The sequence below is a fragment of the Limanda limanda genome, chromosome 17 (assembly GCF_963576545.1).
Source record: "Limanda limanda chromosome 17, fLimLim1.1, whole genome shotgun sequence".
NCBI classification, from domain to species: domain Eukaryota; kingdom Metazoa; phylum Chordata; class Actinopteri; order Pleuronectiformes; family Pleuronectidae; genus Limanda; species Limanda limanda.
This window is the reverse complement of record NC_083652.1, coordinates 24533322-24547028: the sequence shown is the minus strand read 5'-3', so window position 1 is coordinate 24547028 and position 13707 is coordinate 24533322. Positions and strand designations below refer to the sequence as shown.

The window sequence follows — 13707 nt, the reverse complement described above, 5'->3', positions numbered from 1 at the left end:
ACAGAGTCACGCTCATCGGCAAAGCTCGGACAAGGCGCCTTTATTTCATTAGACATTTCAGCTGCTTCCTCTGAAGCTCCGCCCTCTTTTCAGACTGGGTGTGATGCAACTCATTTCTGTTGTGGTCCCTTCTTCCCTCTTCAGGTCCTGGAGATCCCAGAACCTGGAGATTCGTTTGACAGAAGTGATCCTGACTGAAATGTTCTAATGTTCATATGTTTTAATGTTCATATGTTAAACATGTTTTCTTGTTTCGTTTATTTCTGACACTTTATTCACTCATTAATCAACAAACTAAATTATCAAAGCAGGTTTTTTACAGTTGAAGAATCTGGAACGTGAGACGAGACGTCAGCTGTTCTAATGTTCGCTGATCAATCGATGGATTTTTCTGGATTTAACGCAAAGATGATCTGGTTCCAAAGACAAATCAAAGGAGGACTGACGTTTTATTTAGTCGTCAACGGCAACAGAGTCACAACTGATTGAAGGTGTCTGTCCCGTGGTCCTCAGGTCTCCTGTCCTCCGGCCCTCAGGCCACGTGGTGCTGAGCCGTGATGAGCACCAGGGGAACCTCTTTGTCTCCGGTTCCCAGCAGAGGAAACATCCTCTCTGTAAACTCAGACGATCCCGTGAAGCTGTAGATCTCAGAGCCCGACTTGGCGTTGTAGAAGGACACCTGACCCACGTCCACGTCCAGGAAGACGCCCACCTGACGCAGCTTCTGAGGGTTCTTCACCTGCAGGACAGACACAACGGAACCTGAGCGCAGAGCAGACGTACGTGGACACAAGCTCATGTTCAAGCAGATGTGGGGGGGGACAGTTGACACAGATGTATGAGCAGAGACTGATTCCTTATTCATGATCCAGCCAATAAGGAGACAGACTGATGAGGACAGGGTTTGACTGGAGGTTTGGGTTCGACCTTGGTCAGTGGGGGTGCAGTGAGCGCCCTCAGCTGGCTGCCACTCCACCAGATGGCGTAGTATCCGTTGGAGGGACTCATGTCGAACAGACCTTTCCTCTGAGCCGACTCGCTGACCACGCCCACCTTCCAGTCCTTGTTCTCCCCCACAAACACCTGAGACAGGTGAGAGCACACGGCAGGTGTTACTGTGTGTGTTACTGAGTGTGTGTTTGTGTTTCTTTGTGTGTGGGTCTGACCTCCCAGTAATGGCGTCCAGAGGCAAATCCCTCCTTGGCGTTGACGCAGGACCACACATCGAACCTGTGAGGACTGTTTCTGTAGAACTGCAGCTTCTCTCCTCGCTTCACCTGCTTCCTGTCCTCCGACAGGATGAGGAACGGATACGCCGTCACCGGGTTCAACGTCACGTCCTCTGGAAACCACAAGGTCACCAGAACAACCAACCGTTAGTGACTGGGCAGAGAGGACGTCTCAGGCTTCCAAAGCTAACACCATGTGTTTCCATGCAGCTGTGGGTGGAGTCAGTGTGCTTGTGAGGAGGAGCTGGTATCGAGGTCCCGCCCACACACACTCTGGACCAAACTAGAGTCCGTCTCAACTGTCAATCTTTTAGAAACGTTTATTTAACGTCTACTAAGATTTGTTTTGACTTGTCCACGTCTCATCTGCTAACATGGAATCCTATTCTGCAGCCAGCCACCAGGGGGTGATCCAGGCTCTTTGAGTTTCCCCATAACTTTGATATGTAGAGAACCTTGAGGTCATGTATGTTATGATTTAACGCTTTACAAATTAAATTGAAAAATGTATTTAAACTAGTTAAAACTATGTCATTCACCTGAAAAACGTGGATGCTAGCAGTTAGCACTCTGCTTGAGCTGAGCGTAAATATTTCTTATTTTTTAAGTTAACAGTAACATTTAATTCACAGCTAAACAGTTACAGCAATTGTTATAAATCCACGTAATCAATAAAGTTTATTGAAACAGTAATAGCAATGATTGTTAGCAAACACGTGTCTGAGCTGAAAATAAACATGTGTGAATGTTGTAAAACTCACCCATGTAGACCCGAGCCTTTTTATGTCCTGAGACAAAACACAAAGAGATTTTTACAAACACATGTTGATCATTTGTGATGGAGAAGAAAAGTGAGTGGGACACGGACCTGAGACGGATTTATACTTCTTCATATCTGCAGAGGACAGGAAACCAGCGTGAGACAAAGTAAAGTACTGCAAGGTGGTTGTGTTGGGTCAGGGTTAGGGTCAGTGTAAGGGTTAGGGTCAGGGTTAGGGTCAGTGTTAGGGTCAGGGTTAGGGTCAGGGTTAGGGTCAGGGTCAGGGTTAGGGTCAGGGTTAGGGTCAGGGTCAGGGTTAGGGTCAGGGTCAGTGTTAGGGTCAGGGTCAGGGTTAGGGTCAGGGTTAGGGTCAGGGTCAGGGTTAGGGTCAGGGTTAGGGTCAGTGTAAGGGTTAGGGTCAGTGTTAGGGTCAGGGTTAGGGTCAGTGTTAGGGTCAGGGTTAGGGTCAGGGTTAGGGTCAGGGTCAGTGTTAGGGTCAGGGTTAGGGTCAGTGTTAGGGTCAGTGTTGGGGTCAGTGTTAGGGTCAGGGTTAGGGTCAGGGTCAGTGTTAGGGTCAGGGTTAGGGTCAGTGTTAGGGTCAGTGTTAGGGTCAGTGTTAGGGTCAGGGTTAGGGTCAGTGTTAGGGTCAGTGTTAGGTTCAGGTTAGGGTCAGTGTTAGGGTTAGGGTCAGGGTTAGGGTCAGGGTTAGGGTCAGTGTTAGGGTCAGTGTTGGGGTCAGGGTTAGGGTCAGGGCGCCTCACCTCTCAGAGACCACTGACTCTTCCTCAGACTGGCGCTGCTTCCTCTCAGACTGAGCATGCTCTCGGCCGCCATCAGGTCTGTGGAGGAAACTGAAACACAAGTTGCGTCAGGCTCAATGCTGAATGATCCAACCATTTCTATTTCATTTGACCATATCTAAGATGTTCTTGGTGTTAGTTGATAAAAGGGATGTTTTTATGGTTCAAAGGTCAGATTCCATCACCAGCTCCACTCACAGGAGCCTCCGGAGCCCCGGCAGCGGACCTCCTCCATCCTGATGTCGTCCATCTTGTCTTTCACGTCTGTCAGAGAACTCTTCACCTCCGCCAGATTGAAATGGAGAGAAAACTCCGGATCCTGGTCCACGTTGATCTGCAGATCGTCAGCCAGAGGCACTGTGGCCTCCTCAAAGCTCTGAGGAGGAGGAGGAAGAGGTGATGAAGAGCTTTCTGTGGTTATTTGTTCCCTGATTACAGACGTGTGCCGTGTGAAAGCTCAAGTGGAATAATCAACCAAACATTTCAAAACAATGTATCTGAAGCTTGGCTGACCTTACGAGTATCCACTTCCTAAAAATCTCCAGATTACTCTCATAATACTTTTACATATCACATTAATGTCTCATCACCACATGTTACTGACTTCTTCTTGACCAGGATCGCTGCTGTGGCCACATCCTGGATCTTCATGGTGGATGTGAATCAAAGATCATGATGGCAGCTGATCGATGAATATGATTACAACACGACCTCTTGATTTACAATATGTCTACTCGGGCTGCAGGATATTAGGAGAACATTGCAACGAAGATAGAACTTGCGCTAAATAAACAAATATTGTAAATGGATTAAAATCTTTCTTCTTTGGTTTCACTGATAAAATCGACCTCATGCATTGAGTAAAAGACAAATTCAGTTCCCACCTGCAGGAAGCCGATGTGATCCTGACTGATGGCCTGGACTTCCAGTGTGGCCCTCCTGTCCATCAACTGGCTTTGCTCCGCCTCCAGACGGCTCACCAGCCCCTCCCCCTTTGACATGACGGCATCCAGCTGGATCTCGATCCCGCCCACCACCCGCGTCCGGACGCAGTCGAGGGAAGCGGCCACTTCGTCCAGCAGGTGTTCAGCTTCACCTCGCTGTCCGTCTGCGTAGTTCTGAGACAAAACAGTTTCAATAATGATCATTCAAGTCTAAATGGTTTGAAACATACAGAACCAAAACTTCAGGTTGAAATAGTTTGTTAAATGTAGTGATATCAGCTAAAGTGCCCTTGAGCAAGGCACAAGTCGGACCTTCACTCCCTCCAGTTTCCTCCTGAGCTCCGTCACGTGGATCCCTCGCTCTCTGATCCGGTTCAGGATCTCCTGCTCCGTCCTCGCCACCTGTTTCTGAACACACAGGTGAACACAACTCCGTCTCAACAACTGGATCACACCACCACTACACCCAGGCTCTGTCACTTACCTGTTTGCTGAGTCTCTCTGTCTGGACAGAGACGGTTTTGTGTGTTCGATGTTCCTCCAGGACACAAATGGCACAGATACACCTCTGACATGTGCGACAGTAAACCTGCAGGGTGAAGACATCAGGAACAAGTTCCTCATTAATCCAGGACAACATGATCAGTGTCCCCGAGTGGACCAGTGTCAGTCCTGACAGGACCCGTCCCCACCCGAGGACGACACCTGGCCCCCAGAGGACAATGTCTGATTTGTGTCAATGTCAGGTTTTTCTTATTAATAAAATTGTTTAAAAACTACCTGAAACTAAATAAAATGTGAAAAAAGTCTCAACTTGGTTAAAAATGGACCAAAAGTAAATGGACCTGGAATAACGACCCAGCTGAAATGATCATGTGTTTCCACTCACCTCCAGCAGGCGGCGGTGCAGAGCGCAGGTGCGGCCGCGCAGAGCCTCCAGAGGATCCATCAGGGGGTGTTTGGAGTAGAAGGGGGCGGAGTGATGTGGCCGCACGTGCTCAGTGCAGTACGAGGCCGTGCAGGTGAGACAGGAGCTGACGGCAGGTTGTTTCCCACCTGTGCACACGTCACACCACACCACCTCCTCACCGGTCGCCACCGTCGCCACCGTCAAAAACGGGTTCGTGAATGCGTCGCCGGTCCTCAGCGGCGTCTCGTGCCCGCCCAGCGGCGGTAACCCCGCGGCTCCATAACGATTCTCTTTGTATTTATCTGCGATGAGAGCGAAGACTTTGTTGACGCTGAGTCGCGGTCGCTCATCGAACGGATGTTTGCACAGCGGACACGTGCACACGGGACTCGACGCCCAGTAACCTCCGATACACGCCTGCAAACAAATAAGAGAAGAAGAGTTTGAACCTATATCACAGTCACATGATCACTGAACCCTTCTGCGCCTGTTGTCCTGTACCTGCACCTGAACTCCCTTAGAGGGCGCCATGTCTGAGCTTTAGGATGTTCGTGTTTCTTCTTTTGAAAGAAAAACAAGAAAGTCACTGGTGACACCTAGTGGCCAAAGGAAATATTTTCCCGGTCGTTCGACCGTTTCATTCTCGCGTCTCGAGAACAAATGTGACAAATTCTCCACATCAGGAGAAAATGTTCACTTTGAACATTAATTCCATCGCTGTGACCTCGTTTGAGTCTAAAAAACTACTTTTCTGATTGTTGGAGACAAACAAATCGAACACATGCATCGGTTCAGGTGTCACCGGGCCTCGGAGTTGTGAGTCTTCACGTTACCTGACAGAAGTTGTGTCCACAGGGAGTCGTGACGGGGTCAACAAACAGGTCCAGGCAGATGGAGCAGGTCAACTCCTGCTCTGAGAACAGATCTAAAGACGCCTCCGCCATCGACATCCTGCGGCTGCAAGACAGAGCAGAAGAGTCAGAGGTCAAACTGCAAGTTCTCTGATTTCTCAGTGGACACCAGACATGATGACATCACTTCCAGGAAGTGCTATAGTTGTTTGAGACGTGACAGACATGTTCCTGACATGTTCTGTCTGTGAGAACAAATGTGTGAGTCCGTGTCTCTGGACGTTTCCTGGATCTTCTACAGCAGGACGATGAGTGGAAGCTTCTCAGAGAGCGAGTGGACGAGGTTTCTAACACGTGACGTGAAACTGAAGAACACAAAGATCTCAGGATGAAGAAGAGGAGCCGGACACGTGTGTCCGGCTCCTCTTCTTCATCCTGGTGATGAGGAGCTGGAAACAACAACACTGATCTTTCCACAGCAGAGTTTATAAGTCATGTCCCGCCTCCTGCTGCTCGACAGGCTCCGCCCCTATACCAAAGCCCCGCCCCTCGACAGGATGTTCCCACATGTTCCTGTTGCAATTTCTGTTAAAGGCTGAATGTACTAGCATAAATAAACACAAAGAAAGGCAGTTGTCCAACTTTATCTATTCAATGCACATTATTCACATTAATATCAATTCATATTCACAGCATCTGTTCAGTGTACATGTTCTGCAGAGGAGCTGCTGCTGCAGCACAGTGTTCAATGGGATTGGATTTGAATATGACAATAAATATGACTATTCCTTTGTATGAAAGAAGTCGCTTGAACTCAAATAAATACAAGTACTGTACAGTATGAAGTCATGCATCTTCCGGTCCTCCAAATATTTCCCAACAACTGTGCTTTTATTTTGAAACGCATACAGAAAGTGGTTTTAACATTTTAAAATGCGTTTGAAATCATTTTAACAAATAAATATTAAAAGTCAGGTGAAAGTTGATTTACACACACACACACACACACACACACACACACACACACACACACACACACACACACACACACACACACACACACACACACACACACACACACACACACACACACACACACACACACACACACACACACACACACACACACACACACACACACACACACACACACACACACACACACACACACACACACGCACGCGGTGACGGATCCTCGATCAGCTGCGTCACGCGTTCCCCTGAGACCACGTGGGGACCTTCACACTCAATCAACTTCTTCCAGAACAACTTTAACATTTAAAAAGCGAGATGCATTGATCTGAACCACCGACCTGTTCCGGCTGGAAGCAGCTTCTTCTTCTTCTTCTCTTCCTCTGTTCAGGTGTCTCTTCACAATCCGGAAACTCTGGTTCCTGTGGGCGTGGCCTCGCAGGTGCACAGGTGAGTTTCGAGGTGGAGACATTGTTCTTCAGTATGAACTGAATCTGAATTATGTTTCAACTTTAAGAGTCAAAATAAACTTCTAATAAATCAATTCTGAGAGAATAAAGGATAATTATAAGAAATCCAAAATAAATTAGTAAGTAAAATAAGTTAATGGGGGGGGGGGGGCAAACAATGTTTATGAATAATTATTTCAATATGAATGTTCCAATAAATAAATAGGAGTAAACAATAAAATAAAAACATTGAGTGACACAGGTGGTGTGTAGGGAGGCATCTCAGAGGTCAGAGGTCAGAGCTCTGCAGGCTCGTCAAGTCTGTGGACGACAGACGGGACCGAGCACATTCCTGAGCCAGCTGGTTCATCCGGTTCCAGGCCTGGTTGTCCTGGCCTGTGATTGGCTCGTTCTTCAGCCTTCATAATGCAATAAAACACTTTCCACTGTATGGAGGCAAAGTTCTGCCACAAACAAAAGACTAAATGATGTAATGTGCTCGATCAGATCAAAAACAACGCAGACAATCAATCTCTTGGTAGATTTTGACCTTAAAAAAAGAGATGACACTACATTTCATACATTAGATAGATTTCATAAAGGCCCATAACAACGTCTTATCCAAATAGATCACTGCACACCCACAGTACAGGTTCTCTTGTGGTTCTAGAGTCTGTGAGAGTAGAACAGGAAGAACCTTCAGCTCCCAGGCTCCTCCCCTGTGGAACCAGCTCTGGGTTCTAGAGTCTGACACCATCTCCACATGGAAGATTCAACTTAATCTGCTTTATTCATGTTTAAGGTCGTGACCTTTTATGTAAAGAGCTTTGAGATGAAATTGTATTTAATTAAATAACTTATTTTAAAATCTGAACTTGAATAATTTCTTCCAAAATGTGAACCGTGGTTTGATAATAGATATTATGTCTAATGTTAAAATGCAGATATTTAACAGTTGAAATCATAAACTAGTGAAATAAACAAGAGATTAATTCAGATTTTAAGTGGAAAAAAAACAACGAAACATGAGTTGAACTGATTTAGTTTTTATACAAATAATAAAAACACACAAGAGGTAATTGCACATTTTCTATAAACAACCTCAGGCCCAGCTCCTCTTCATCACCTCCTCTTCATCAGCACCTGGTCGTCGGTGCAGTTTCCATCTTCAGAGTTTGTGAAGTTTCTCCTCAGAAGTCTTTGTAATGTAACAACCTGAAAACACAGCTCATTTCAATCCAAAGCAACATGCTAACATGCTAACATGAGCACATTCATGGAAGCAAACTTTATAAGTGCAGAGAAATCAATTAGCTTACCTGAAGAGGGGGGCGTGTCCTTTGTTGTTAGCCAATGAGAAGAAGCCGCTATGTGGGGAGAAGTCCAGGCAGCTTGCTCGATAAACAATGTTCCTCTTGGAGACGGGGAAGTTGGAGAAGATGCTGAGGCTGGACAGGTGGACCTGAGGGGACAGAACCGGGACAGAACCGCATCAGAACCGGGACAGAGCCGGGACAGAACCGCATCAGAACCGGGACAGAACCGGGACAGAACCGCATCAGAACCGGGACAGAGCCGGGACAGAACCGCATCAGAACCGGGACAGAACCGCATCAGAACCGGGACAGAGCCGGGACAGAACCGCATCAGAACCGGGACAGAGCCGGGACAGAACCGGGACAGAACCGCATCAGAACCGGGACAGAACCGGGACAGAACCGGGACAGAGATGGGACAGAGCCGGGACAGAACAGGCGGTCTCAGTGTAAGTGCATCAGAACCCCCGGTATCTTACCAGCCTTACAGCCTCGTCTTCAGCTCGGGACGCCATGGCCAGAATTTCAGAGGTGGGGTTGAAGGTCAGGGAGGTCACTGAGGTCAACAGGTTCATCACGGCCTTCAGAGGCTTCGGATTGGCTGAGTTAAGACACGCCTCTTGAGAATAGATGTTGACCACCCCCGACTGAGAGCTGCAACAGACAGAAGATCAATCAATCCACTGCCCCCCCGATATTAGCCAGTAGAACATACTGCAGGATGTGTGTGGGCGTGTCTTACCCGCAGGCCAGGTACTGGCCGTTCCGAGAGGCGGCGATGGACGTCCCCTTCACACATCCGTCATCTGTGAACTTGTTCAAACAACGACTGCTGCGCACGTCCCACACGTACACCTCCCCCTCCTCTGCACACACACAAACACACACACACACAAACACAAACACACAAACACACGCGCGTCACGAGACCGACAGACGCTCACTTGTGATGTCACACACTCTGGAGGTCGTGGACTCACCTGAGTTGATGAAGACTTTGCTGCCGTCGTGGGAGAAGGCGACGCCGCTGACGTCCCCGTTGATCTTCATGCTGCGAACCACCTCCTTCGTCTGAAGACACACAAACACCCGACGTCACCACCCACCCTCTGAACAGCCCCCCCTGCTGGTGGGCCTAACAGCACACTGCTACTGGACAGGATCCAGTTTAAAATCTACAATAAAAATAATATTTAGAATATTCTTTCTTTATGCAGCAGAAAGTCGAGGCCTCTGTTTTCTGTCCCTGACGTCGTGTTTCTCACATTTTTTATGTTTTATTACAGAAACTTCTCGTCGATGCTCCAGGAAATGACATCACAGGAAGTCAAAATAAGGATGTAGAGGTCAGAGGTTAACTGGTTATTAAAGCTGAGATGAGACTGAAGCGGATGAATGTGAACCCACCTTGAGTGTGAGGAGGTGCAGGTACCCACGAGTCCCAGTGAGCAGCAGAGCGCCTCCATCAGGACAAACTGAGAACTCCTTCACTCTGTTTTCATTCAGACCTAAAGCAAAAAACAGCAGCAGCTAGCAGACTTTTATTCTGAAAGGGTAAAAATAAAAAAAAATAAAAAATGAATGTGTCTCAAACTCTGACCTCTGACAGTGTGGACAGGTGTGACCCGGCCCTCCATCATGTCGTACAGGTAGAACATCTTGTTCCTCAGACCGGTGGCGATCACCGTCTCGCCGTCCACGCTGAACTGCGCCTTGTGGACAGGGAACCGCTCCAGGTGGATGCTCTGGATCTTTGGGTTTGTCTTCCCGTCCACCTGAGGGGCGAGACATAAAGTGTCACATGATCTGCTCCACCAGACATCGGACAGCGGCAGCTGATCGGCGGCCGTACCTGAAAGAGGGACACTGATTGGTCGAGGCCAGCTGTCATGACGACTTGAGCGGAGGGGTGGAACTGGACAGTGGACAGTCTGTCCTCGGATGGACGAGCGCTGTTGGCGGGAAGACACTTCTTCATCTGAGACAGGACAGAGACATCATCATCATCATCATCATCACCACCATCATCTTCATCATCATCACCATCATCATCATCATAATGTAAAAACAAAGTTGAATTGAACGAGCACTGACTCTTAAGATGCCGCTGGACAAACGCTCTGGAGACGCCACAAAGTTTCCTGTCCTCCTCAGCAGGTCGTCCTCCTCATCATCATCATCATCATCGTCGTCTTCGTCCTCAGCTGCTTCAGGAACACAAACATGCTTTCACTTGTTCAGAAGAAACAAGAATAAAGACAAAGTCATGAAAACCGTTCGTACCGTTGTTCTTCTTCTTCTTCTTCCCGCTGCTCTCCGCCCACAATGGAGCTCCGCCCATTGACTTCTGAAACCTGACACACAATGTGTTCATCAGCAGACACACACCAAAGGTAAACATGAGAGTTGTGTGTGTGTGTATGTGTGTGGACTCACTGCTCTCTCATCCTCTGCTGAAGCTTGTGTGTGGTCATGACCGATTCGGCGTCTCCTCTCATCAGGTCTTTACGGTAACGATGCTTCATGTCCACCCTGAAACACACACACACACACGTTGGTACAGCTGTCTTAGTGAGGACACTCCTGGGCATAATGCATTCCCTAGCCCTTCAAACTAAAAGCCTAACCCTAACCCAACCTAAACCAAGGCCTAACCCGCCAACAGTCCAATAGGGGGGGGTCCCACTCACTCTTCCTCCAGCTCGTCGTCCTCGTCCACCCAGGCGGCCTCTCTGATTGGTCGGTGCTGCAGACGAGCCTCGTCCTCCTCAGACTCAACGTCTTCGTCTTCCAAAGACAAACGTTCAGCTGCGTCTTCGTCCTCCTGCTCAAGGAAACACATCACAACACTGTTCAGTTTTTAACCAGGAGAACATTAAGTTATCTGACTTGAAGTCTGGAAGCAAACACATGAAATCACTAACGATTAAAACCATAGTGAGAAAGTGACTGTTTCTATTCATCAATGATCTGAAAATAATAAACTGTAATGATCTATTTCTACATATTGAAACGGTATAAATGTTTGGTCGCTTTGTGTATTGTTTCATGTTTTCTAGCTCAGTGCATAATACTTATGTTATTATGGAACAGATGTTTGTTAACAACCCTAAGTGTAGTAAACCTAGTGTATTACAAAATGTCAATTACATAAATGTTATTGACATTTTACATATATTGAATCTATTGACAAAACAGTTTTGTCTTTTGTTGAATTTTAAGATTTCTTCACCAACGTCTTGAATAAAACAACATGCCCCCTCCGGCCACCAGGTGTCACCAGCGCAGAGCAATGGAGGCGAATCAGTTTGATAAAGGTGTAGAAATGGTGGAATCAGCTGATGTAGTTTAAGAGTAAATGGAGTGAGACCTCCAGGATCCGGTCCCGCAGCTCGTCCTCGGTCCCGAACAGCAGCTGCTCCAGCAGCCGCACCGAGGCGTCGTCCTCCCGCAGCCCGGCCACGCTGCGAGCGTTCCCCCGCTTCCTCTGCTCCTGCTCCCCGGTGCTCTGCTCCCCGGGGCCGGTGCCCTCCTGCCCGGGTCCCTTGGCCTCCACCCGGCCTCTCTTCCTGGCTCTCCTCGGCTCCTTCACTTCCTCCATGTTTCTGATCTGAAAGAAGCTTCAGCTTCAACGTGATCGCACATGTGTTTATTCCTACTACGTCACGTGTTCTTCTTCTCCTGATGAAATTCCGGCAGACTGCACGTTACAAAGCGAGACGCTGCCCCCTTCCGGTGTCTTTGCGTCACTTTCTGAATAAATAAATAAGGAACCTGCAGCTCCAGTCTCCAGATCCAATAGTTTTGTGGACTTTGTTGGAATTTCAAACTTTTTAACTATAGGTTGTGTCTGATTGAACTCCAACCAAATAAAGATCGGAGCATTTCAAATTATATTTGTACTCTTAACATAAAAGATATGAGTAGTTTTAGCTAGATATAAGGCCTTAGTACAAATGATTTTATAATAACCTTTTCCTCTCCTAATGTTTAATCTACAAAAGTGTGTGTGTCATATTGATGGTCAGTCTCACAGCTGTCTGATAGGAGGTCGGACAGAGTGACGTTGACTTCATTCTGTTTCGTTGCTTTGGTTTCGAGGATCCGAATGTTAACAGTCAGGTTTGTTTTCATATAGCTGAAAACATAATATTCTTTGCTTCGGTGGACAACAATTTTGCCCCACATTGCATCTGCTGGTTCAAGGCCTTTTATGAAGTAAACAGGTTGCCTAGCAACTATAGCGTCATTGGGAGTCTCCCTGTTCACTTCCGTATTCAAATGCCAGGAGGATGGATTACGCCTGCGCACTTCCGAGGAGGAGGAACGAAGATCTACTGTTATAAAATATACAGGCGCCGGATGTTCGAGGCGCTCTGATACAACTAGTGTACTGGAAGCCCATTGCTTTGCTGTAACCTGTTCATTTTTTCCTAAATAAATACTTTGATTGAGCAAACTGAGTTTGGCTCGTCTTCTCTTAAAGAAGTAAAGATCAACTTCAACAACATGTTTGCCAAGAACCTTTAACAAACTAGGCCCTGATGTTCTCGTCATAATAACTTAATTGCTTCTTGTACTATTTATAATTAACGTTTCCTTCCTGAGGGTCATCCAGGTTTTTATGTCCCTGAGACATGCTCGAAGTTTAGTTAATTGATTACTTTGTTCAGGTTTTATTGACAAATATAACTGGGTGTCATCCGCATAACAGTGGAAATTCACCGAGTGTGTCCTGATAATGTTTCCTAGTGGAAGCATATATGATGAGAATAAAATCGGGCCGAGCACAGACTCCTGTGGAACACCATGGTTAACTTTGGTGCGCACAGATGACTCATCATTAATTTGCAAGATTTGGAATCGATCTGAAAAATAAGATTTGAACCAGTTTAGTGCGGATCCTTTAATTCTAATGAACTGAGATCTAACAGGACGAGGACAGACACAAACATCTGAAGCTGTCAGAAGGTCGTTAGTGACTTCGATCAAGACTGTCTCTGTGCTGTGATTGGCTCTAAACCTCGACTGAAGGAGAAACTCTCACAGCTGATTGGCTAAACTTTTTTTTAAGCAACCTACTTATTAAACTGAATGTTCCTTTTCCTCTGCCAGTCCCAGGACGCATCCAATTGGCCAAAATAAAGCCTCGTCACACTCCAGTGGTCGACACACGTTGCTGCAGAGCAACATTTACTTTTCCATGTTTTCATCTCGACCGCTTGTGAACAGTGTTTTCTTCCATCCATCAAAATAGGAATAATAAAAATACTATTTAAGTTTTATAAAACATTATGGATAAAACTACAGTGTAAATAAAGATCAGAGACTGAAAACAAAGACCACAAGTCTCCACTTCCTCAAGAAATGAACCCAAAACTAAACATAGAAGCAGACGGCAGTAACGCATATTGCGATGGTTGCATCCTCCCAATAAACACGAGAAGAAAAAGAACAGAATTTAGGCTAAAATGTC

At 46.8% G+C, this 13707-nt stretch overlaps 2 protein-coding genes across 3 annotated transcripts; both read right to left on the bottom strand.

Moving 5' to 3' along the window:
* Positions 1 to 89: 89 nt before the first annotated feature.
* LOC133023567 (zinc finger protein RFP-like) lies at positions 90 to 5593 on the bottom strand. The gene is made up of 12 exons (XM_061090635.1): positions 5477 to 5593; positions 4623 to 5060; positions 4218 to 4322; positions 4046 to 4141; positions 3674 to 3907; positions 2988 to 3165; positions 2751 to 2840; positions 2098 to 2124; positions 1991 to 2017; positions 1167 to 1342; positions 928 to 1083; positions 90 to 739 (listed from the first exon to the last, which is right to left on the bottom strand). The coding sequence occupies exons 1-12, from the start codon at positions 5591 to 5593 to the stop codon at positions 533 to 535; spliced, it is 1851 nt and encodes a 616-aa protein (XP_060946618.1). The 3' UTR covers positions 90 to 532.
* Positions 5594 to 7945: 2352 nt separating this feature from the next.
* On the bottom strand, positions 7946 to 11894 carry utp18 (UTP18 small subunit processome component). Of its 2 annotated transcripts, none has more exons than XM_061089932.1 (13): positions 11602 to 11894; positions 10922 to 11055; positions 10668 to 10763; positions 10515 to 10585; positions 10326 to 10438; positions 10084 to 10209; positions 9832 to 10006; positions 9639 to 9739; positions 9212 to 9302; positions 8974 to 9097; positions 8711 to 8885; positions 8235 to 8377; positions 7946 to 8130 (listed from the first exon to the last, which is right to left on the bottom strand). In XM_061089932.1, exons 1-13 carry the CDS (start codon positions 11830 to 11832, stop codon positions 8106 to 8108), a joined length of 1605 nt encoding a protein of 534 aa, XP_060945915.1. In that variant the 5' UTR covers positions 11833 to 11894; the 3' UTR covers positions 7946 to 8105. The 2 variants fall into 2 exon arrangements, with proteins under 2 accessions (XP_060945915.1, XP_060945916.1); XM_061089933.1 differs by having other exon boundaries at positions 10326 to 10435.
* Between the last annotated feature and the right edge of the window lie 1813 nt (positions 11895 to 13707).